The sequence below is a fragment of the Squalius cephalus genome, assembly GCF_949319135.1.
Source record: "Squalius cephalus genome assembly, chromosome: 16".
In the NCBI taxonomy this organism is placed as follows: domain Eukaryota; kingdom Metazoa; phylum Chordata; class Actinopteri; order Cypriniformes; family Leuciscidae; genus Squalius; species Squalius cephalus.
This window is the reverse complement of record NC_137137.1, coordinates 17853524-17878096: the sequence shown is the minus strand read 5'-3', so window position 1 is coordinate 17878096 and position 24573 is coordinate 17853524. Positions and strand designations below refer to the sequence as shown.

Sequence of the window (24573 nt, the reverse complement as noted above, 5' to 3'; positions counted from 1 at the left end):
AAGTGTGAGAATCAATACGCTTGGTCCTCTGAACAATGCTCTAAACATGGCGTTTGTGGCCACAGTCAAAATGGTACGTGTGGATGCATCGCTTCTCTTCCAACTGACGGGTCATTCTGCCGGCCACCACCTGGTAAAGAGTCTCCCTTTATTTTGAAGTCCAAGTTGACGATTAGTGTGATCTTAAAGTCTGATGCAGTTTATGACCAGTATATAATTTTTGTATTTTCTTAATCTTTGCAGCTCCACTAAAGTCATTCAAATACACCATTGACATAAAAATCAATGCTTCAGAAGAAGCCGTGATAGAGCGCTTGAGGGCGTTGATTCGTGGACAGAAATTCCCCATGTGTGTCAAGAAAGGCATGAAAATCTCCAGTGCAAACATCACTACAGGTAAGAGAAGTATAAGCCGAATAATGCCATTCTGTCCACATTCATTAGAAAAATTCTTTATAAAATCATTCACCAGAAAAATAATTTATATTTGAATTATTTGTTTAATTTTCAGTGTGTCTCTCAAATTCGAGCAAAACTGAGTGCAAGTGTGAGAATCAATACGCTTGGCCCTCTGAACAATGCTCTAAACATGGCGTTTGTGGCCACAGTCAAAATGGTACGTGTGGATGCATCGCTTCTCTTCCAACTGACGGGTCATTCTGCCGGCCACCACCTGGTAAAGAGTCTCTCTTTATTTTGAAATCCAAGTTGATGATTAGTGTGATCTTAAAGTCTGATTCAGTTTATGACTGTTCGAATATTTTTGTCTTTTCTTAATGTTTGCAGCTCCACTAAAGTCATTCAAATACACCATTGACATTAAAATCAATGCTTCAAAAGAAGCCGTGATAGAGCGCTTGAGAGCGTTGATTCGTGGACAGAAATTCCCCATGTGTGTCAAGAAAGGCATGAAAATCTCCAGTGCCAACATCACTACAGGTAAGAGAAGTATAAGCAGAGTAATACCTTTGTGTTCACATTAATCCTATCAATTATTCCTCTGTGTTTCCTCCAAAATTGTAATAATTTGTTCCATTTTCAGTGTGTCTCTCAAATTCGAGCAAAATTGAATGCAAGTGTGATAATCAATACGCTTGGCCCTCTGAACAATGCTCTAAACATGGCGTTTGTGGCCACAGTCAAAATGGTACGTGTGGATGCATCACTTCTCTTCCAACTGACGGGTCATTCTGCCGGCCACCACCTGGTAAAGAGTCTCTCTTTATTTCAAATCTAAGTTGGAGATTGGTGTGATTGTAAAGTCTGATGCAGTTTATAACCGGTGTATTATTTTCATCTTTTCTTAATGCTTGCAGCTCCACTAAAGTCATTCAAATACACCATTGATATTAAAATCAATGCTTCAAAAGAAGCCGTGATAGAGCGCTTGAGGGCGTTGATTCGTGGACAGAAATTCCCCATGTGTGTCAAGAAAGGCTTGAAAATATCCAGTGCAAACGTCACTACAGGTAAGAGAAGTATAACCGGAATAATGCTGTTCTGTCCACATTCACCAGAATTCTTTTTTTTTCGTGTTTCCTCTAAAATCGTAATTATTTGTTTAATTTTCAGTGTGTCTCTCAAATTTGAGCAAAACTGAATGCAAGTGTGAGAATCAATACGCTTGGCCCTCTGAACAATGCTCTAAACATGGCGTTTGTGGCCACAGTCAAAATGGTACGTGTGGATGCATCACTTCTCTTCCAACTGACGGGTCATTCTGCCGGCCACCACCTGGTAAAGAGTCTCTCTTTATTTTGAAATCCAAGTTGACGATTAGTGTGATCTTAAAGTCTGATGCAGTTTATGACTGTTCGAATATTTTTGTCTTTTCTTAATGTTTGCAGCTCCACTAAAGTCATTCAAATACACCATTGACATAAGAATCAATGCTTCAAAAGAAGCCGTGATAGAGCGCTTGAGGGCGTTGATTCGTGGACAGAAATTCCCCATGTGTGTCAAGAAAGGCATGAAAATATCCAGTGCAAACATCACTACAGGTAAGAGAAGTATAACCGGAATAATGCTGTTCTGTCCACATTCACCAGAATTTTTTTTTCGTGTTTCCTCGAAAATTTAATTTATTTGTTTCATTTTCAGTGTGTCTATCAAATTCGAGCAAAACTGAATGCCAGTGTGAGAATCAATACGCTTGGCCCTCTGAACAATGCTCTAAACATGGCGTTTGCGGCCACAGTCAAAATGGTACGTGTGGATGCATCGCTTCTCTTCCAACTGACGGGTCATTCTGCCGGCCACCACCTGGTAAAGAGTCTCTCTTTATTTTGAAATCCAAGTTGATGATTAGTGTGATCTTAAAGTCTGATGTAGTTTATGATCAGTATATCATTTTTTGTGTTTTCTTAATGTTTGTAGCTCCACTAAAGTTGTTCAGATACACCATTGACATTAAAATCAATGCTTCAAAAGAAGCCGTGATAGAGCGCTTGAGAGCGTTGATTCGTGGACAGAAATTCCCCATGTGTGTCAAGAAAGGCATGATAATCTCCAGTGCCAACATCACTACAGGTAAGAGAAGTATAAGCAGAGTAATACCTTTGTGTTCACATTAATCCTATCAATTATTCCTCTGTGTTTCCTCCAAAATTGTAATAATTTGTTCCATTTTCAGTGTGTCTCTCAAATTCGAGCAAAATTGAATGCAGGTGTGAGAATCAATACTCTTGGCCCTCTGAACAATGCTCTAAACACGGCGTTTGCGGCCACAGTCAAAATGGTACGTGTGGATGCATCACTTCTCTTCCAACTGACGGGTCATTCTGCCGGCCACCACCTGGTAAAGAGTCTCTCTTTATTTCAAATCTAAGTTGGAGATTGGTGTGATTGTAAAGTCTGATGCAGTTTATAACCGGTGTATTATTTTCATCTTTTCTTAATGTTTGCAGCTCCACTAAAGTCATTCAAATACACCATTGATATAAAAATCAATGCTTCAAAAGAAGCCGTGATAGAGCGCTTGAGGGCGTTGATTCGTGAACAGAAATTCCCCATGTGTGTCAAGAAAGGCATGAAAATATCCAGTGCAAACATCACTACAGGTAAGAGAAGTATAACCGGAATAATGCTGTTCTGTCCACATTCACCAGAATTCTTTTTTTTGTTTCCTCTAAAATCATAATTATTTGTTTAATTTTCAGTGTGTCTCTCAAATTTGAGCAAAACTGAATGCAAGTGTGAGAATCAATACGCTTGGCCCTCTGAACAATGCTCTAAACATGGTGTTTGTGGCCACAGTCAAAATGGTAAATGTGAATGCATAACTTCTCTTCCAACTGAAGGAGCGTTCTGCCGGCCACCACCTGGTAAAGTGTCTCCCTTTATTTTGAAATCCAAGTTGACGATTAGTGTGATCTTAAATTCTGATGCAGTTTATGACTAGTATATAATTTTTGTCTTTTCTTAATGTTTGCAGCTCCACTAAAGTCATTCAAATACACCATTGACATAAAAATCAATGCTTCAGAAGAAGCCGTGATAGAGCGCTTGAGGGCGTTGATTCGTGGACAGAAATTCCCCATGTGTGTCAAGAAAGGCTTGAAAATCTCCAGTGCAAACATCACTACAGGTAAGAGAAGTATAAATGGAGTAATACCGTTTTTTCCACATTAATCAGTTATTCAACATTAATCAACATTAATAAATTATTCAATTATTATTTTAAATTATTCCTATGTGTGTACTTCAAAATCTTAATTATTTCTTTAATTTTCAGTGTGCATGTCAAACTCGAGCAAAACCGAGTGCAAGTGTGAGAATCAATACGCTTGGCCCTCTGAACAATGCTCTAAACATGGTGTTTGTGGCCACAGTCAAAATAGTAAATGTGGATGCATCGCTTCTCTTCCAACTGACGGGTCATTCTGCCGGCCACCACCTGGTAAAGAGTCTCTCTTTATTTTGAAATCCAAGTTGACGATTAGTGTGATCTTAAAGTCAGATGCAGTTTATGACCGTTCGAATATTTTCATCTTTTCTTAATGTTTGCAGCTCTACTAAAGTCTTTCAAATACACTATTGACATAAAAATCAATGCTTCAAAAGAAGCCGTGATAGAGCGCTTGAGGGCGTTGATTCGTGGACAGAAATTCCCCATGTGTGTCAAGAAAGGCTTGAAAATCTCCAGTGCAAACATCACTACAGGTAAGAGAAGTACAACCGGAATAATGCTGTTCTGTCCACATTCACCAGAATTTTTTTTTCGTGTTTCCTCGAAAATTTAAATTATTTGTTTAATTTTCAGTGTGTCTCTCAAATTCGAGTAAAACTGAGTGCAAATGTGAGAATCAATACGCTTGGCCCTCTGAACAATGCTCTAAACATGGTGTTTGCGGCCACAGTCAAAATGGTACGTGTGGATGCATCACTTCTCTTCCAACTGACGGGTCATTCTGCCGGCCACCACCTGGTAAAGAGTCTCTCTTTATTTTGAAATCCAAGTTGACGATTAGTGTGATCTTAAAGTCTGATGCAGTTTATGACTGTTCGAATATTTTTGTCTTTTCTTAATGTTTGCAGCTCCACTAAAGTCATTCAAATACACCATTGACATAAAAATCAATGCTTCAAAAGAAGCCGTGATAGAGCGCTTGAGGGCGTTGATTCGTGGACAGAAATTCCCCATGTGTGTCAAGAAAGGCATGAAAATCTCCAGTGCCAACATCACTACAGGTAAGAGAAGTATAAGCAGAGTAATACCTTTGTGTTCATATTAATCCTATCAATTATTCCTCTGTGTTTCCTCCAAAATTGTAATAATTTGTTCCATTTTCAGTGTGTCTCTCAAATTCGAGCAAAACTGAATGCAAGTGTGAGAATCAATACTCTTGGCCCTCTGAACAATGCTCTAAACATGGCGTTTGTGGCCACAGTCAAAATGGTACGTGTGGATGCATCACTTCTCTTCCAACTGAAGGAGCTTTCTGCCAGCCACCACCTGGTAAAGAGTCTCTCTTTATTTCAAATCCAAGTTGACAATTTGGCATGATTGTAAAGTCTGATGCAGTTTTTGACAGCTCGATTATTTTCATTTTTGCCTATTTTTTGTAGCTTCGCTGAAATTGTTCAAATATACCATTGACATTAAAATCAATGCTTCAAGAGAAGCCGTGATAGAGCGCTTGAGGGCGTTGATTCGTGGACAGAAATTCCCCATGTGTGTCGAGAAAGGCATGAAAATATCCAGTGCAAACGTCACTACAGGTAAGCGAAGTATAATCGGAATAATGCTGTTCTGTCCACATTCACCAGAATTCTTTTTTTTTCGTGTTTCCTCTAAAATTATTTGTTTAATTTTCAGTGTGTCTCTCAAATTTGAGCAAAACTGAATGCAAGTGTGAGAATCAATACGCTTGGCCCTCTGAACAATGCTCTAAACATGGCGTTTGCGGCCACAGTAAAAATGGTACGTGTGGATGCATCACTTCTCTTCCAACTGACGGGTCATTCTGCCGGCCACCACCTGGTAAAGAGTCTCTCTTTATTTTGAAATCCAAGTTGACGATTAGTGTTATCTTAAAGTCTGATGCAGTTTATGACCAGTATATAATGTTTGTGTTTTCTTAATGTTTGCAGCTCCACTAAAGTCGTTCAAATACACCATTGACATTAAAATCAATGCTTCAGAAGAAGCCGTGATAGAGCGCTTGAGGGCGTTGATTCGTGGACAGAAATTCCCCATGTGTGTCAAGAAAGGCATGAAAATCTCCAGTGCAAACATCACTACAGGTAAGAGAAGTATAAATGGAGTAATATCGTTTTGTCCACATTAATCAGTTATTCAACATTAATAAATTATTCAATTATTATTTTAAATTATTCCTATGTGTGTACTCCAAAATCTTAATTATTTCTTTAATTTTCAGTGTGTCTATCAAATTCGAGCAAAACTGAATGCAAGTGTGAGAATCAATACGCTTGGTCCTCTGAACAATGCTCTAAACATGGCGTTTGCGGCCACAGTCAAAATGGTACGTGTGGATGCATCACTTCTCTTCCAACTGAAGGAGCGTTCTGCCGACCACCACCTGGTAAAGAGTCTCTCTTTATTTCAAATCTAACTTGACAACTGGTTTGATCATAAAGTCTGATGTAGTTTATGACAAGTATATTGTTTTTTTCTTTTCTTAAACTTTGCAGCTCCACTAAAGTCATTCAAATACACCATTGACATAAAAATCAATGCTTCAGAAGAAGCCGTGATAGAGCGCTTGAGGGCGTTGATTCGTGGACAGAAATTCCCCATGTGTGTCAAGAAAGGCATGAAAATCTCCAGTGCAAACATCACTACAGGTAAGAGAAGTATAAATGGAGTAATACCGTTTTTTCCACATTAATCAGTTATTCAACATTAATCAACATTAATAAATTATTCAATTATTATTTTAAATTATTCCTATGTGTGTACTTCAAAATCTTAATTATTTCTTTAATTTTCAGTGTGCATGTCAAACTCGAGCAAAACCGAGTGCAAGTGTGAGAATCAATACGCTTGGCCCTCTGAACAATGCTCTAAACATGGTGTTTGCGGCCACAGTCAAAATGGTACGTGTGGATGCATCACTTCTCTTCCAACTGACGGGTCATTCTGCCGGCCACCACCTGGTAAAGAGTCTCTCTTTATTTTGAAATCCAAGTTGACGATTAGTGTGATCTTAAAGTCTGATTCAGTTTATGACTGTTCGAATATTTTTGTCTTTTCTTAATGTTTGCAGCTCCACTAAAGTCATTCAAATACACCATTGACATAAAAATCAATGCTTCAAGAGAAGCCGTGATAGAGCGCTTGAGGGCGTTGATTCGTGGACAGAAATTCCCCATGTGTGTCAAGAAAGGCATGAAAATCTCCAGTGCCAACATCACTACAGGTAAGAGAAGTATAAGCAGAGTAATACCTTTGTGTTCATATTAATCCTATCAATTATTCCTCTGTTTCCTCCAAAATTGTAATAATTTGTTCCATTTTCAGTGTGTCTCTCAAATTCGAGCAAAACTGAATGCAAGTGTGAGAATCAATACTCTTGGCCCTCTGAACAATGCTCTAAACATGGTGTTTGTGGCCACAGTCAAAATGGTACGTGTGGATGCATCACTTCTCTTCCAAATGAAGGAGCTTTCTGCCGGCCACCACCTGGTAAAGAGTCTCTCTTTATTTCAAATCCAAGTTGACATTTGGCATGATTGTAAAGTCTGATGCAGTTTTTGACAGCTCGATTATTTTCATTTTTGCCTATTTTTTGTAGCTTCGCTGAAATTGTTCAAATATACCATTGACATTAAAATCAATGCTTCAAGAGAAGCCGTGATAGAGCGCTTGAGGGCGTTGATTCGTGGACAGAAATTCCCCATGTGTGTCGAGAAAGGCATGAAAATATCCAGTGCCAACATCACTACAGGTAAGAGAAGTATAACCGGAATAATGCTGTTCTGTCCACATTCACCAGAATTCTTTTTTTTTCGTGTTTCCTCTAAAATCACAATTATTTGTTTAATTTTCAGTGTGTCTATCAAATTTGAGCAAAACTGAATGCAAGTGTGAGAATCAATACGCTTGGCCCTCTGAACAATGCACTAAACATGGCGTTTGTGGCCACAGTCAAAATGGTACGTGTGGATGCATCACTTCTCTTCCAACTGACGGGTCATTCTGCCGGCCACCACCTGGTAAAGAGTCTCTCTTTATTTTGAAATCCAAGTTGACGATTAGTGTGATCTTAAAGTCTGATGCAGTTTATGACCAGTATATAATGTTTGTGTTTTCTTAATGTTTGCAGCTCCACTAAAGTCGTTCAAATACACCATTGACATTAAAATCAATGCTTCAGAAGAAGCCGTGATAGAGCGCTTGAGGGCGTTGATTCGTGGACAGAAATTCCCCATGTGTGTCAAGAAAGGCTTGAAAATCTCCAGTGCCAACATCACTACAGGTAAGAGAAGTATAAATGGAGTAATATCGTTTTGTCCACATTAATCAGTTATTCAACATTAATAAATTATTCAATTATTATTTTAAATTATTCCTATGTGTGTACTCCAAAATCTTAATTATTTCTTTAATTTTCAGTGTGTCTCTCAAATTCGAGCAAAACTGAATGCAAGTGTGAGAATCAATACGCTTGGCCCTCTGAACAATGCTCTAAACATGGCGTTTGCGGCCACAGTCAAAATGGTACGTGTGGATGCATCACTTCTCTTCCAACTGAAGGAGCGTTCTGCCGGCCACCACCTGGTAAAGAGTCTCTCTTTATTTCAAATCTAACTTGACAACTGGTTTGATCATAAAGTCTGATGTAGTTTATGACAAGTATATTGTTTTTTTCTTTTCTTAATGTTTGCAGCTCCACTAAAGTCATTCAAATACACCATTGACATAAAAATCAATGCTTCAAAAGAAGCCGTGATAGAGCGCTTGAGGGCGTTGATTCGTGGACAGAAATTCCCCATGTGTGTCGAGAAAGGCTTGAAAATCTCCAGTGCAAACGTCACTACAGGTAAGAGAAGTATAACCGGAATAATGCTGTTCTGTCCACATTCACCAGAATTATTTTTTTTTCGTGTTTCCTCTAAAATCTAAATTATTTCTTTAATTTTCAGTGTGTCTCTCAAATTCGAGCAAAACTGAATGCAAGTGTGAAAATCAATACGCTTGGCCCTCTGAACAATGCTCTAAACATGGCGTTTGCGGCCACAGTCAAAATGGTACGTGTGGATGCATCACTTCTCTTCCAACTGAAGGAGCGTTCTGCCGGCCACCGCCTGGTAAAGAGACTCTCTTTATTTCAAATCCAAGTTGACGATTAGTTTGATCTTAAAGTCTGATGCAGTTTATGACTTTTCGAATATTTTCGTCTTTTCTTAATGTTTGCAGCTCCACTAAAGTCATTCAAATACACCATTGACATTAAAATCAATGCTTCAAAAGAAGCCGTGATAGAGCGCTTGAGGGCGTTGATTCGTGGACAGAAATTCCCCATGTGTGTCAAGAAAGGCATGAAAATATCCAGTGCAAACATCACTACAGGTAAGAGAAGTATAACCGGAATAATGCTGTTCTGTCCACATTCACCAGAAAAATTCTTTATTAAATCATTCACCAGATAAATTATTAATATTTTAATTATTTGTTTAATTTTCAGTGTGTCTCTCAAATTCGAGCAAAACTGAATGCAAGTGTGAGAATCAATACGCTTGGCCCTCTGAACAATGCTCTAAACATGGCGTTTGTGGCCACAGTCAAAATGGTACGTGTGGATGCATCACTTCTCTTCCAACTGAAGGAGCGTTCTGCCGGCCACCACCTGGTAAAGAGTCTCTCTTTATTTTGAAATCCCAGTTGACAATTGGTGTGATCGTAAAGTCTGATGCAGTTTTTGACTGTTCGAATATTTTTGTCTTTTCTTAATGTTTGCAGCTCCACTAAAGTCATTCAAATACACCATTGACATAAAAATCAATGCTTCAAAAGAAGCCGTGATAGAGCGCTTGAGGGCGTTGATTCGTGGACAGAAATTCCCCATGTGTGTCAAGAAAGGCATGAAAATCTCCAGTGCAAACATCACTACAGGTAAGAGAAGTATAAATGAAGTAATTCCATTCTGTCCACATTAATCTGATGAATTATACAAAATCTTAATTATTTGTTTAATTTTCAGTGTGTCTATCAAATTTGAGCAAAACTGAATGCAAGTGTGAGAATCAATACTCTTGGCCCTCTGAACAATGCTCTAAACATGGCGTTTGCGGCCACAGTCAAAATGGTACGTGTGGATGCATCACTTCTCTTCCAACTGACGGGTCATTCTGCCGGCCAACACCTGGTAAAGAGTCTCTCTTTATTTCAAATCTAAGTTGGAGATTGGTGTGATCGTAAAGTCTGATGCAGTTTATGACCGGTGTATTATTTTAATCTTTTCTTAATGTTTGCAGCTCCACTGAAGTCATTCAAATACACCATTGACATTAAAATCAATGCTTCAGAAGAAGCCGTGATAGAGCGCTTGAGGGCGTTGATACGTGGACAGAAACTCCCCATGTGTGTCAAGAAAGGCATGAAAATCTCCAGTGCAAACATCACTACAGGTAAGAGAAGTATAAATGGAGTAATACCATTTTGTCCACATTAATCAGTTATTCAGCATTAATCAACATTAATAAATTATTCAATTATTATTTTAAATTATTCCTATGTGTGTACTCCAAAATCTTAATTATTTCTTTAATTTTCAGTGTGTATGTCAAATTCGAGCAAAACCGAGTGCAAGTGTGAGAATCAATACTCTTGGTCCTCTGAACAATGCTCTAAACATGGTGTTTGTGGCCACAGTCAAAATGGTACGTGTGGATGCATCACTTCTCTTCCAACTGACGGGTCATTCTGCCGGCCACCACCTGGTAAAGAGTCTCTATTTATTTCAAATCCAAGTTGACGATTAGTGTGATCTTAAAGTCTGATGCAGTTTATGACAAGTATATTGTTTTTTTCTTTTCTTAATGTTTGCAGCTCCACTAAAGTCGTTCAAATACACCATTGACATAAAAATCAATGCTTCAAAAGAAGCTGTGATAGAGCGCTTGAGGGCGTTGATTCGTGGACAGAAATTCCCCATGTGTGTCAAGAAAGGCTTGAAAATATCCAGTGCAAACATCACTACAGGTAAGAAAATTATAAGCGGAATAATGCTGTTCTGTCCACATTCATTAGAATTCTTTTTTTTTCGTGTTTCCTCTAAAATCTAAATTATTTCTTTAATTTTCAGTGTGTCTCTCAAATTCGAGCAAAACTGAATGCAAGTGTGAAAATCAATACGCTTGGTCCTCTGAACAATGCTCTAAACATGGCGTTTGCGGCCACAGTCAAAATGGTACGTGTGGATGCATCACTTCTCTTCCAACTGACGGGTCATTCTGCCGGCCACCGCCTGGTAAAGAGTCTCTCTTTATTTCAAATCCAAGTTGACGATTAGTGTGATCTTAAAGTCAGATGCAGTTTATGACTTTTCGAATATTTTCGTCTTTTCTTAATGTTTGCAGCTCTACTAAAGTCGTTTAGATACACCATTGACATAAGAATCAATGCTTCAGAAGAAGCCGTGATAGAGCGCTTGAGGGCCTTGATTCGTGGACAGAAATTCCCCATGTGTGTCAAGAAAGGCATGAAAATATCCAGTGCAAACATCACTACAGGTAAGAAAAGTATAACCGGAATAATGCTGTTCTGTCCACATTCACCAGAAAAATTCTTTATTAAATCATTCACCAGATAAATTATTAATATTTTAATTATTTGTTTAATTTTCAGTGTGTCTCTCAAATTCGAGCAAAACTGAATGCAAGTGTGAGAATCAATACGCTTGGCCCTCTGAACAATGCTCTAAACATGGCGTTTGTGGCCACAGTCAAAATGGTACGTGTGGATGCATCACTTCTCTTCCAACTGAAGGAGCGTTCTGCCGGCCACCATCTGGTAAAGAGTCTCTCTTTATTTTGAAATCCCAGTTGACAATTGGTGTGATCGTAAAGTCTGATGCAGTTTTTGACTGCTCAGTTATTTTTGTTTTTGCCTTATTTCTGCAGCTTCGCTGAAGTCGTTCAAATACACCATTGACATAAAAATCAATGCTTCAAAAGAAGCCGTGATAGAGCGCTTGAGGGCGTTGATTCGTGGACAGAAATTCCCCATGTGTGTCAAGAAAGGCATGAAAATCTCCAGTGCCAACATCACTACAGGTAAGAGAAGTATAAGCAGAGTAATACCTTTGTGTTCACATTAATCCTATCAATTATTCCTCTGTTTCCTCCAAAATTGTAATAATTTGTTCTATTTTCAGTGTGTCTCTCAAATTCGAGCAAAATTGAATGCAAGTGTGAGAATCAATACGCTTGGCCCTATGAACAATGCTCTAAACATGGCGTTTGCGGCCACAGTCAAAATGGTACATGTGGATGCATCACTTCTCTTCCAACTGAAGGAGCGTTCTGCCGGCCACCACCTGGTAAAGAGACTCTCTTTATTTTGAAATCCCAGTTGACAATTGGTGTGATCGGAAAGTCTGATCGTAAATGCCATTCTACATAAATCTGCTTAGTTATTCCTACATTTGAGCTCCAAAATCGTAATCTTTTGTTTCAATTTCAGTGTGTCTCTCAAAATTGAGCAAAACTAAAGAAAGTCTGTTAACACTTTAGTTTAGGTCCAATTCTCACAATTAACTAGTTGCTTATTATAGGTGCTCTAAGCGATGTTGGGTGACGTCACTTCTTGTTGACGTTCAAAGTATTGTCAAACAAAATGGAGGCTAGCTCGACCCTCCCTCCTCCTCATCCCATCCCCCCACCCCCTCCCTTCCATGCTTCCTTTTCCCTCTTCTTTGCTATTTGTTCATCGGAACGTCGTCTCTTTGGTCGTGTGTCGGCCAAATCTAAATTCAAGAGAATATAATTCTAACGTTAGCCGTGGTTGTTGTCGTTGTCTAGGACATCTATCCTCTAGCTAACTTCCCTCTTCATGTTTCGCTCTCCTCCACTCCCCACACCCCCATTCATGTGCACGCGCACTAACCACCCCAACCCCCACCCCCAAATCATTCTTGTCGGTTATTAGCTGGAACACTGTTTGTTATGTTTCATGGTGCAGGTTGGCCCAGTTTGTTTTTGTTGCCGTTTGTGGAGCCTGGGCTGTCTACTGTTTTTATACAGTGTGTTCAGGGGACAGGCAGCTAGCGGATAGTGAGGAGATGTTTGCTGTATGTGACGCGTGACATCGCTTAGAGCACCTTTAACATGCATATTACTAGGATATTGGCTTTTTATTAGTACTTATAGAGAACATATTAATGCCTTATTCTGCATCCCTTAGTCACCCAATACCTAAACTTAAAAACTACCTTACTAACTATTAATAAGGCAGTAATTAGGAGATTAATGAGGCAAAACAAGTCAAAGTTAATAGTTAGTTAATAGTGAGAATTGTACCCTATTCTAAAGTGGGACTGAAAGTCTGTTTAAAAAAATCTATACTGACAATTAGTGTGATCGTAGAGTTTTTGACCAGTCTATTATTTTTGTCACCCCCTAGTAAAGAAGCCTCTCTATATTACTATTCAAAACTGACAAATAATGTGATCGTAAAGTGTTGTGCAGTTTGTAGCTTTTACATCCAATTACATGAAAGCCATCTGGTATTTTTTCTCTCTTTCATGTACTCATGTACTCTTTCATTTCTATGTTAGTTTTCACTGTTTAGTGGATCACTAATTCAGCTTTTACTATTACTTTTGTTACTATTACTTGTATTTATTTTGATAGACAACAGTGTTTACATTGATGAATAGCATTTGACAATCAAAGTAATGTAATCAGATTAATTTATATATTTGCGTATCATAGGCTGTCCCATACCTTCAACCACAATCCCAAACACAAGTGTATCTTCAACATCTACACCATCAGTGCCAACAGCAAATAATACAGGTATTACTTTTGGCAACGAGCTTGCAACATACACAATATGTTAATTTGTAAATTTGACTTAATTTTTTAAAATATTTTAGTCATGTGTAATATTTACTAAAATGTACCAATTCAGAAGTGTTTTTAGTAGGGTGCCCACAATGGTTACTTCTTAGAAAACTGATAATTCGTGAAGAATTACAACTGGTCTGCTAGTACATATATTTTTTCTTAATAAAATGTAAAAAAATTCACATTATATATGTAAATGTAAAAAACACATCAGAGCTTATTAAGTAAGGGATAATGTATAGAGAGGCGGTCGTTATAGCGAATAACAAGCCCGACAGGCTGAACGAGACCCCGACGCGAAGCGAAGCTACCTACAAAATAAATAAATCATTTGCCACGAAATATTGATTTAAAAAGGAGTTTATTGATTTAAAAACGATTGTATTGCTTCCGCCAAAGAAAATAGTCCGTTCCGCGTCCATAGCAACGCGCTGTTTTTCATGGCAACGGTCTGTTATACTTCGCAGCGGTCTGTTATCAAGAAATAACAGACCGCATTCTACATTGGAATTCAGCCCAGCCATGTAATAACGTTTTATAATAAAAGCTTATTAACTTATTAACACTCTTATCAACGTTTTCTATTACAATTTTAGGTATCGTTCTTAGACAGTGATGTATTTTAAAAAAAAAGAAAGAAAGAAAGAAAAAAAAGTTCAAATGAATTGAATCCGATTAATAAGTCCTTGCTTTTTTGCAGATGTTACCACCCTTACAACATTGATCCCAAACACAACTCGTGAAATAACATCAATAACAGGTCTTCCATCATCCACTCCAGTTGCAGAAACGACAAGTGATCATACAATTCTATTTACCTGGCATATTCACCAACAAATAAAATCTTTAAAGATGTCTTTAGCACTTACCATGTTTACATATTGTTTAGTAGTTGCCTGACAATATGAATTCCTTCTTATCTCAGTTTAAATTTGATTTTTGATTTTGTAGATGTCACAAGCCTTTTAACCCTGATCCCAAACACAACTGACAGTACAACAATAACAAGCGCTCCAGCGTCTACTCCAACAGTTGAAACAACGAGTAAGTGATCATAAAATGTTATTTACATGGCATTATCACCAACAACTAAAATCTTCAGAGATGTGTTTAGCACATACCATGTTTCATTTTTGTCCAGTAGTTGCCAGAAGATATTCATTACATCTTTTTGATTTTGTAGATGTTACAAGCCTTTCAACCCTGATCACAAACACAACTGACAGTACAACAATAACAAGCGCTCCAGCATCTACTCCAACAGTAGAAACAAGTAATCATATGATTTTATTTAAATTGCATCATCACCAACAACTAAAGCCTTCAGAGATGTGTCACTTTAGAATACTGATCCAAATTGTTAGTTGTTCCTTTAGAAAGATGTAGTAACACTTGATTCATTACTAATGGGCTACCATTACCTTATATTAAGCATTGTGCATTATAAATATTAATTATTAACCTGTATATAGTAGTTCTTATAGTCTTCAGTGAGGTATGAAAAATAGTAGTTATTGATTAGCTAATAGTGAACTACCACATTCGACTGTGCACTATTACTTACTAATTCGTTAACCAGAGTTTCTTGTTAGTTAATAGTAGTTACTAGAGTGTTACTAATCCATTACTCATTTGTTCCTGTGTAGTTATTCATTAATGAAGGAACAGTATTCTAAAGTGTTACCGATTTTGTATATTTTTCTAGATCTTACAACATGCACAATATTCATTCTTTTTGATTTTGTAGATGTTACAAGCCTTTCAACCCTGATCCCGAACACAACTGACAGTACAACAATAACAAGTGCGTCAGCATCTACTCCAACAGTACAAACAAGTAAGCAATCATGTAATTTTATTTAAATTGCATCGTCACCAACATCTAATGCCTTTAGAGATGTGTTTAGCACATACCATGATTCATTTTTGTTCAGTAGTTGCCAGAAGATATTCATTAGATCTTTGATTTTGTAGATGTTACAAGCCGTTCAACCCTGATCCCAAACACAACTGACAGTACAATGATAACTAGTGCTCCAGCATCTACTCCAACAGTAGAAACAAGAAGTAACCATATAATTGTATTTAAATGGCATCATCACCAACAACTAAAACCTTCAGAGATGTTTAGCACATACCATATTTACTTACTGTTCAGTAGTTGCCAGAAAATATTGATTACTTCTCATGTCTGTTTGAATTAGATTATTTATTTTTTTAGATCTTACAACATGCAAGTTATTCATTACTTCTTTTTGATTTTGTAGATGTTACAAGTCTTTCAACCCTGATTCCAAACACAACTGACAGTACAACAATAACAAGTGCATCAGCATCTACTCCAACAGTACAAACAAGTAGGCTAAGCAGTCATATAATTGTATTTACATGGCATCATCACCAACAACTAAAATCTTCAGAGATGTTTAGCACCTACAATACCATGTTTCATTTTTAATCAGTAGTTCCAGAAGAAGATATTCATTACCTGTTTTTGATTTTGTAGATGTTACAAGCCGTTCAATCCTTATCCCGAACACAACTGACAGTACAACAATAACTAGCACTCCAGCATCTACTCCAACAGTACAAACAAGTAAGTGATCATAAAATGTTATTTACATGGTACGTCACCAAAAACCAAAACCTTCAGAGATGCGTTTATCACGATTCACTTACCATGTTTACTTATTGTTCAGTAGTTGCCTGAAGAAATTCATTACCTTTTTGATTTTTGATTTTGTAGATGTTACAAGCCGTTCAACCCTGATCCCAAACACAACTGACAGTACAACAATAACAAGTGCGTCAGCATCTACTCCAACAGTACAAACAACAAGTAATCATATAATTCTATTTAAATGGCATCATCACCAACATCTAAAGCCTTCAGAGATGTTTAGCACATACCATATTTACTTACTGTTCAGTAGTTGCCAGAAAATATTGATTACTTCTCATGTCTGTTTGAATTAGATTATGTATTTTTTTAGATCTTACAACATGCAAGTTATTCATTACTTCTTTTTGATTTTGTAGATGTTACAAGCCTTTCAACCCTGATTCCAAACACAACTGACAGTACAACAATAACAAGTGCGTCAGCATCTACTCCAACAGTACAAACAAGTAAGCAGTCATGTAATTTTATTTAAATTGCATCGTCACCAACATCTAAAGCCTTTAGAGATGTGTTTAGCACATACCATGATTCATTTTTGTTCAGTAGTTGCCAGAAGATGTTCATTAGATCTTTGATTTTGTAGATGTTACAAGCCGTTCAACCCTGATCCCGAACACAACTGACAGTACAACGATAACAAGCGCTCCAGCATCTACTCCAACAGTAGAAACAACAAGTAATCATATAATTCTATTTAAATGGCATCATCACCAACAACTAAAACCTTCAGAGATGTTTAGCACATACCATATTTACTTACTGTTCAGTAGTTGCCAGAAAATATTGATTACTTCTCATGTCTGTTTGAATTAGATTATGTATTTTTTTAGATCTTACAACATGCAAGTTATTCATTACTTCTTTTTGATTTTGTAGATGTTACAAGCCTTTCAACCCTGATTCCAAACACAACTGACAGTACAACAATAACAAGTGCATCAGCATCTACTCCAACAGTACAAACAAGTAAGTGATCATAAAATGTTATTTACATGGTACGTCACCAAAAACCAAAACCTTCAGAGATGCGTTTATCACGATTCACTTACCATGTTTACTTATTGTTCAGTAGTTGCCTGAAGAAATTCATTACCTTTTTGATTTTTGATTTTGTAGATGTTACAAGCCTTTCAACCCTGATCCCGAACACAACTGACAGTACAACAATAACAAGTGCGTCAGCATCTACTCCAACAGTACAAACAACAAGTAATCAAATAATTCTATTTAAATGGCATCATCACCAACATCTAAAGCCTTCAGAGATGTTTAGCACATACCATGTTTACTTATTGTTCAGTAGTTGCTAGACAATATTAATTACTTCTCATGTCAGTTTGAATTGAATTTTTGATATTTTTCTAGATCTTACAACATGCACAATATTCATTCTTTTTGATTTTGTAGATGTTACAAGCCTTTCAACCCTGATCCCGAACACAACTGACAGTACAACAATAACTAGTGCTCCAGCATCTACTCCAACAGTACAAACAACAAGTAATCATATAATTTTATTTAAATGGCATCATCACCAACATCTAAAGCCTTCAGAGATGTTTAGCACATACCATGTTTACTTATTGTTCAGTAGTTGCTAGACAATATTAATTACTTCTCATGTCTGTTTGAATTAGATTTTTCTAGATCTTACAACATGCACAATATTCATTCTTTTTGATTTTGTAGATGTTACAAGCCTTTCAACCCTGATCCCGAACACAACTGACAGTACAACAGTAACAAGTGCGTCAGCATCTACTCCAACAGTACAAACAAGTAAGCAGTCATATAATTTTATTTAAATTGCATCGTCACCAACATCTAAAACCTTTAGAGATGTGTTTAGCACATACCATGATTCATTTTTGTTCAGTAGTTGCCAGAAGATATTCATTAGCTCTTTGATTTTGTACAAACAGTACAAACAAGTAAGTGATAATAAAATGTTATTTACGTGGTACGTCACCAAAAACCAAAACCTTCAGAGATGCGTTTATCACGATTCACTTACCATGTTTACTTATTGTTCTGTAGTTGCCAGAAGAAATTCATTACCTTTTTTATTTTTGATTTTGTAGATGTTACAAGCCGTTCAACCCTGATCACAAACACAACTGACAGTACAACAATAACTAGTGCTCCAGCATCTACTCCAACAGTACAAACAACAAGTAATCATATAATTCTATTTAAATGGCATCATCACCAACATCTAAAGCCTTCAGAGATGTTTAGCACATACCATGTCTACTTATTGTTCAGTAGTTGCTAGACAATATTAATTACTTCTCATGTCTGTTTGAATTAGATTTTTCTAGATCTTACAACATGCACAATATTCATTCTTTTTGATTTTGTAGATGTTACAATCCTTTCAACCCTGATCCCGAACACAACTGACAGTACAACAATAACTAGTGCTCCAGCATCTACTCCAACAGTACAAACAACAAGTAATTATATAATTCTATTTAAATGGCATCATCACCAACATCTAAAGCCTTCAGAGATGTTTAGCACATACCATGTTTACTTATTGTTCAGTAGTTGCTAGACAATATTAATTACTTCTCATGTCAGTTTGAATTGGATTTTTGATATTTTTCTAGATCTTACAACATGCACAATATTCATTCTTTTTGATTTTGTAGATGTTACAAGCCTTTCAACCCTGATCCCGAACACAACTGACAGTACAACGATAACAAGTGCTCCAGCATCTACTCCAACAGTACAAACAACAAGTAATCATATCATTTTATTTAAATGGCATCATCACCAACATCTAAAGCCTTCAGAGATGTTTAGCACATACCATGATTCATTTTTGTTCAGTAGTTGCCAGAAGATATTCATTAGCTCTTTGATTTTGTACAAACAGTACAAACAAGTAAGTGATAATAAAATGTTATTTACGTGGTACGTCACCAAAAACCAAAACCTTCAGAGATGCGTTTATCACGATTCACTTACCATGTTTACTTATTGTTCTGTAGTTGCCAGAAGAAATTCATTACCTTTTTTATTTTTGATTTTGTAGATGTTACAAGCCGTTCAACCCTGATCCCAAACACAACTGACAGTACAACAATAACAAGTGCGTCAGCATCTACTCCAACAGTACAAACAACAAGTAATCAAATAATTCTATTTAAATGGCATCATCACCAACATCTAAAGCCTTCAGAGATGTTTAGCACATACCATGTCTACTTATTGTTCAGTAGTTGCTAGACAATATTAATTACTTCTCATGTCAGTTTGAATTAGATTTTTGATATTTTTCTAGATCTTACAACATGCACAATATTCATTCTTTTTGATTTTGTAGATGTTACAAGCCTTTCAACCCTGATCCCGAACACAACTGACAGTACAACAATAACAAGTGCGTCAGCATCTACTCCAACAGTACAAACAACAAGTAATCAAATAATTCTATTTAAATGGCATCATCACCAACATCTAAAGCCTTCAGAGATGTTTAGCACATACCATGTCTACTTATTGTTCAGTAGTTGCTAGACAATATTAATTACTTCTCATGTCAGTTTGAATTAGATTTTTGATATTTTTCTAGATCTTACAACATGCACAATATTCATTCTTTTTGATTTTGTAGATGTTACAAGCCTTTCAACCCTGATCCCGAACACAACTGACAGTACAACGATAACAAGTGCTCCAGCATCTACTCCAACAGTACAAACAACAAGTAATCATATCATTTTATTTAAATGGCATCATCACCAACATCTAAAGCCTTCAGAGATGTTTAGCACATACCATGATTCATTTTTGTTCAGTAGTTGCCAGAAGATATTCATTAGCTCTTTGATTTTGTACAAACAGTACAAACAAGTAAGTGATAATAAAATGTTATTTACGTGGTACGTCACCAAAAACCAAAACCTTCAGAGATGCGTTTATCACGATTCACTTACCATGTTTACTTATTGTTCTGTAGTTGCCAGAAGAAATTCATTACCTTTTTTATTTTTGATTTTGTAGATGTTACAAGCCGTTCAACCCTGATCCCGAACACAACTGACAGTACAACAATAACTAGTGCGTCAGCATCTACTCCAACAGTACAAACAACAAGTAATCATATAATTCTATTTAAATGGCATCATCACCAACATCTAAAGCCTTCAGAGATGTTTAGCACATACCATGTCTACTTATTGTTCAGTAGTTGCTAGACAATATTAATTACTTCTCATGTCTGTTTGAATTAGATTTTTCTAGATCTTACAACATGCACAATATTCATTCTTTTTGATTTTGTAGATGTTACAATCCTTTCAACCCTGATCCCGAACACAACTGACAGTACAACAATAACTAGTGCTCCAGCATCTACTCCAACAGTACAAACAACAAGTAATCATATAATTCTATTTAAATGGCATCATCACCAACATCTAAAGCCTTCAGAGATGTTTAGCACATACCATGTTTACTTATTGTTCAGTAGTTGCTAGACAATATTAATTACTTCTCATGTCAGTTTGAATTGGATTTTTGATATTTTTCTAGATCTTACAACATGCACAATATTCATTCTTTTTGATTTTGTAGATGTTACAAGCCTTTCAACCCTGATCCCGAACACAACTGACAGTACAACGATAACAAGTGCTCCAGCATCTACTCCAACAGTACAAACAACAAGTAATCATATAATTTTATTTAAATGGCATCATCACCAACATCTAAAGCCTTCAGAGATGTTTAGCACATACCATGATTCATTTTTGTTCAGTAGTTGCCAGAAGATATTCATTAGCTCTTTGATTTTGTACAAACAGTACAAACAAGTAAGTGATAATAAAATGTTATTTACGTGGTACGTCACCAAAAACCAAAACCTTCAGAGATGCGTTTATCACGATTCACTTACCATGTTTACTTATTGTTCTGTAGTTGCCAGAAGAAATTCATTACCTTTTTGATTTTTGATTTTGTAGATGTTACAAGCCGTTCAACCCTGATCCCGAACACAACTGACAGTACAACAATAACTAGTGCGTCAGCATCTACTCCAACAGTACAAACAACAAGTAATCATATAATTCTATTTAAATGGCATCATCACCAACATCTAAAGCCTTCAGAGATGTTTAGCACATACCATGTCTACTTATTGTTCAGTAGTTGCTAGACAATATTAATTACTTCTCATGTCTGTTTGAATTAGATTTTTCTAGATCTTACAACATGCACAATATTCATTCTTTTTGATTTTGTAGATGTTACAAGCCTTTCAACCCTGATCCCGAACACAACTGACAGTACAACAATAACAAGTGCGTCAGCATCTACTCCAACAGTACAAACAAGTAAGCAGTCATATAATTTTATTTAAATTGCATCGTCACCAACATCTAAAGCCTTTAGAGATGTGTTTATCACTTACCATGTTTACTTATTGTTCAGTAGTTGCCAGAAGATATACATTACCTCTTTTTGATTTTGTAGATGTTACAAGCCGTTCAACCCTGATCCCAAACACAACTGACAGTACAACAATAGCAAGCACTCCAGCATCTACTCCAACAGTACAAACAACAAGTAATCATATAATTGTATTTAAATGGCATCATCACCAACAACTAAAACCTTTAGAGATGAGTTTATCACTTACCATGTTTACTTATTGTTCAGTAGTTGCCAGAAGATATACATTACCTCTTTTTGATTTTGTAGATGTTACAAGCCGTTCAACCCTGATCCCAAACACAACTGACAGTACAACAATAGCAAGCACTCCAGCATTTACTCCAAAAGTAGAAACAACAAGTAAGTGATTATATCATTTTATTCACGTGGCGTTGTCACCAACAACTAGAATCTTAAAAGATGTTAGCCTTTCAACCCTGATCCCTAAACACAACTGACAGTACAACAATACAAGGTGCTTTATCTACTCGAATAACAAAAAAACACCAGGCATGTGATCATACAAAGCTTTCAAGAGGTTTGTTATATGTATGACAAGTTTTCTTTGGTTATAGTATAGGTTTGACTTTATTGAACAATTGTATCAACAGCAATTATTAGTGCTACAACAAAACCGGCAATTTGTGTGAAAATACTGGAGTTCTGGTTTAATATACTGTAATACATACATATTACATACAAACAAGTAAGTATTACATACTCACACAACTAAAATCAGCTGCAGTGTGTTTAGCAGTGCTCCACATTTAAAGATTAGATTAGTGTTAGAAGCCTAGATTCTTAAACACTATGTTTCCATTTGAACAAAAGTCTTGTTTTCACAAATATCAAGTGACCTACAATCCTAATTAAACAGGCAGCAACAAAACTTGAAAGAACACTTTGGTTTCAGCTTGTTAGTGTTGCTAGACAAAGGTGTAAGAAGCAGCCTTTTGGAGTGTTGGGCGGGGCTGTTTAGCTCAACAACTAAAACCTTCAGAGATGTGTTTAGCACTTACCATGTTTACATATTGTTTAGTAGTTGTTGGATGATAATTAATTACTTCTCATTTCAGTTTAAATTAGATATTTGATTTTGTAGATGTTACAAGCCTTTCAACCCTGATCACAGACACATTTGCATGTGCCACTCTCCCAAATGTACGGGTATAAAAGGAGATGCCGTGCATCAACTCATTCAGACTTGTTCTTCAGAGCAATGTGTTTGTGTTTACAACCATCGTTCATTTCATTCACATCTATACAAGGGAATCTTCTACCAAAGCTGGTGTACATGGCGCATTGCAGCGGTCTCTCTCCCCCCTCTCTAAGGCACAGACAAGTGCAGAGAGCTCCCCTGGGCGCTTCAGCAATAAAAGAGCAGATTTCCCTAAAAGAGCAAATGCAGACAGAAAACGTTGCCTTCAAGCCTGTGTGTTTCTGGATGCGGCCCGTACCTCTCATCCTCAAACGGCCATGATTGCTGTCTTAAGTGTTTGGGCCGTACCCACACTGAGACAGCGTTTGTTGATGGTTCATGTCCTCACTGAGAGAACATGACCATGGCAACGTTGCGCTCACAATTCTCTTCTCTGGTTTGAGAGAGTCACCTCAGTTGCTCCTCTTCCCGGTCTTTCTGCTATGCACAACAATAGGCAGCAACAATGGAAGCCTTTCCGCCGGGTCAATCCCCACAGACCTCCAATTATTTGTCACGCACGCTCCGCCCAGTCGAGGCCGCCTCCGCCCTGCATGCCATGTCCATCCTGCATGTCCAAAGCTCTAAAAGAGCTGGGATTGAGGCAGGAACTTCCCTTGATGCCTGGGAAGTTCAAGGGAAGTTCAAGTACCTAAAGATGCCCCTGTCTCGACACAACGTCTTGTTCCCTCTATCAGGGAACGGAAGTTACAGTAGTAACCGAGACTTTCAATAGTTACCAGACTATCCTTAATTCTTGACTATCAAGCTTGTACTTGTCTGATCATCAAAACCTTTGCTTTTCATAGAGTTTACTATCCCTTCAACCCCAAACACAACTGAGAGCACAACAGCCGTGACAAGTGCTCTGATGTCTACCTCAACAACAGTAACAAGTAGGTGATCCTGCAAACCTCTTCATGTAGGACAAATGTTTCTGTGTGTGCTAAATCAGACTCCAGTTTATATTATTTGTTTTATTTTTTGTTTATTTCACATTATTGTTCTTATTCGTATTGCTTGTAAATGTGTTTTTAAAATGGTAATTCCCCACAACAAATGCACTTACATTTCCAAATGATTTTATGTTGTGAAATTAATGTAAACACAGTCAATTATGTGTTGGACAGCACAAAAACATCTGATATGTTAAAATAGATCTGTGCATAAATGCGAATGCAAGTTATTAGACCTGCTGCTATCTATTATGTTATCAGTAATACTCAAATGGCAATAATGCTGAGAAAAGTGAAAATCGGATCAGATCATGAGACGTGCCTTCATAAGTGGCTGGAAACAAACTTGAGCTGACATACTCTCTAGTTACCTCGGGCATCCTGAGATAAAGCAAATGGAAAATAATTAGCGTAGCTGCTATTCATAACATTAAGTAAAGATAATTATGTGCATTATCTGATATAACTGGAGTACAAGGTTATAATATGCATTATGTGAATGCTTAGCTAAAGAGATGTGTCTTTAATCTAGATTTAAACTGTGAGTCTGAGCCCCAAACATTATCAGGAAGGCTATTCCAGAGTTTAGGAGCCAAATGCAAAAACGCTCTCCCTCCTTTAGTGGACGTAGGTACTACCAAAAGCCCAGAGGTTTGTCACCTTACACAGCATGATGGATTTTAGGGAGATAGAAGATTGGTTAAATACACAGAACCTAACCGTTTAGGGCCTTATAGGCCTGTAGCAATATT

At 37.0% G+C, this 24573-nt stretch overlaps 1 protein-coding gene across 1 annotated transcript in view; it reads left to right on the top strand.

Moving 5' to 3' along the window:
- LOC307173160 (uncharacterized protein) overlaps positions 1-24573 on the top strand; it is a gene marked incomplete at its 5' end in the record, with an annotated part of 34706 nt that overhangs the window by 1012 nt on the left and 9121 nt on the right. Inside the window, 60 exons of the mRNA XM_079896048.1 lie at positions 244-396; positions 787-939; positions 1317-1469; positions 1848-2000; positions 2101-2265; positions 2377-2529; positions 2633-2797; positions 2907-3059; positions 3434-3586; positions 4009-4161; positions 4537-4689; positions 4793-4957; positions 5068-5220; positions 6986-7150; positions 7260-7412; positions 7516-7680; positions 7791-7943; positions 8081-8245; positions 8355-8507; positions 8611-8775; positions 8885-9037; positions 9153-9317; positions 9428-9580; positions 9669-9833; positions 9943-10095; positions 10243-10407; positions 10517-10669; positions 10773-10937; positions 11047-11199; positions 11315-11479; positions 11590-11742; positions 11844-12008; positions 13402-13485; positions 14237-14332; positions 14488-14580; positions 14720-14809; positions 15284-15373; positions 15804-15893; positions 16043-16132; positions 16283-16375; positions 16576-16665; positions 16803-16895; positions 17096-17185; positions 17336-17428; positions 17627-17719; positions 17909-17998; positions 18301-18393; positions 18583-18675; positions 18874-18966; positions 19263-19355; positions 19554-19646; positions 19845-19937; positions 20234-20326; positions 20516-20608; positions 20807-20899; positions 21196-21288; positions 21478-21567; positions 21707-21799; positions 21935-22027; positions 23675-23761. Coding sequence (XP_079752174.1) covers positions 244-396; positions 787-939; positions 1317-1469; positions 1848-2000; positions 2101-2265; positions 2377-2529; positions 2633-2797; positions 2907-3059; positions 3434-3586; positions 4009-4161; positions 4537-4689; positions 4793-4957; positions 5068-5220; positions 6986-7150; positions 7260-7412; positions 7516-7680; positions 7791-7943; positions 8081-8245; positions 8355-8507; positions 8611-8775; positions 8885-9037; positions 9153-9317; positions 9428-9580; positions 9669-9833; positions 9943-10095; positions 10243-10407; positions 10517-10669; positions 10773-10937; positions 11047-11199; positions 11315-11479; positions 11590-11742; positions 11844-12008; positions 13402-13485; positions 14237-14332; positions 14488-14580; positions 14720-14809; positions 15284-15373; positions 15804-15893; positions 16043-16132; positions 16283-16375; positions 16576-16665; positions 16803-16895; positions 17096-17185; positions 17336-17428; positions 17627-17719; positions 17909-17998; positions 18301-18393; positions 18583-18675; positions 18874-18966; positions 19263-19355; positions 19554-19646; positions 19845-19937; positions 20234-20326; positions 20516-20608; positions 20807-20899; positions 21196-21288; positions 21478-21567; positions 21707-21799; positions 21935-22027; positions 23675-23761 — 7620 coding nt within the window. The remainder of the gene's footprint in view (positions 1-243; positions 397-786; positions 940-1316; positions 1470-1847; positions 2001-2100; positions 2266-2376; positions 2530-2632; positions 2798-2906; positions 3060-3433; positions 3587-4008; positions 4162-4536; positions 4690-4792; positions 4958-5067; positions 5221-6985; positions 7151-7259; positions 7413-7515; positions 7681-7790; positions 7944-8080; positions 8246-8354; positions 8508-8610; positions 8776-8884; positions 9038-9152; positions 9318-9427; positions 9581-9668; positions 9834-9942; positions 10096-10242; positions 10408-10516; positions 10670-10772; positions 10938-11046; positions 11200-11314; positions 11480-11589; positions 11743-11843; positions 12009-13401; positions 13486-14236; positions 14333-14487; positions 14581-14719; positions 14810-15283; positions 15374-15803; positions 15894-16042; positions 16133-16282; positions 16376-16575; positions 16666-16802; positions 16896-17095; positions 17186-17335; positions 17429-17626; positions 17720-17908; positions 17999-18300; positions 18394-18582; positions 18676-18873; positions 18967-19262; positions 19356-19553; positions 19647-19844; positions 19938-20233; positions 20327-20515; positions 20609-20806; positions 20900-21195; positions 21289-21477; positions 21568-21706; positions 21800-21934; positions 22028-23674; positions 23762-24573) is intronic.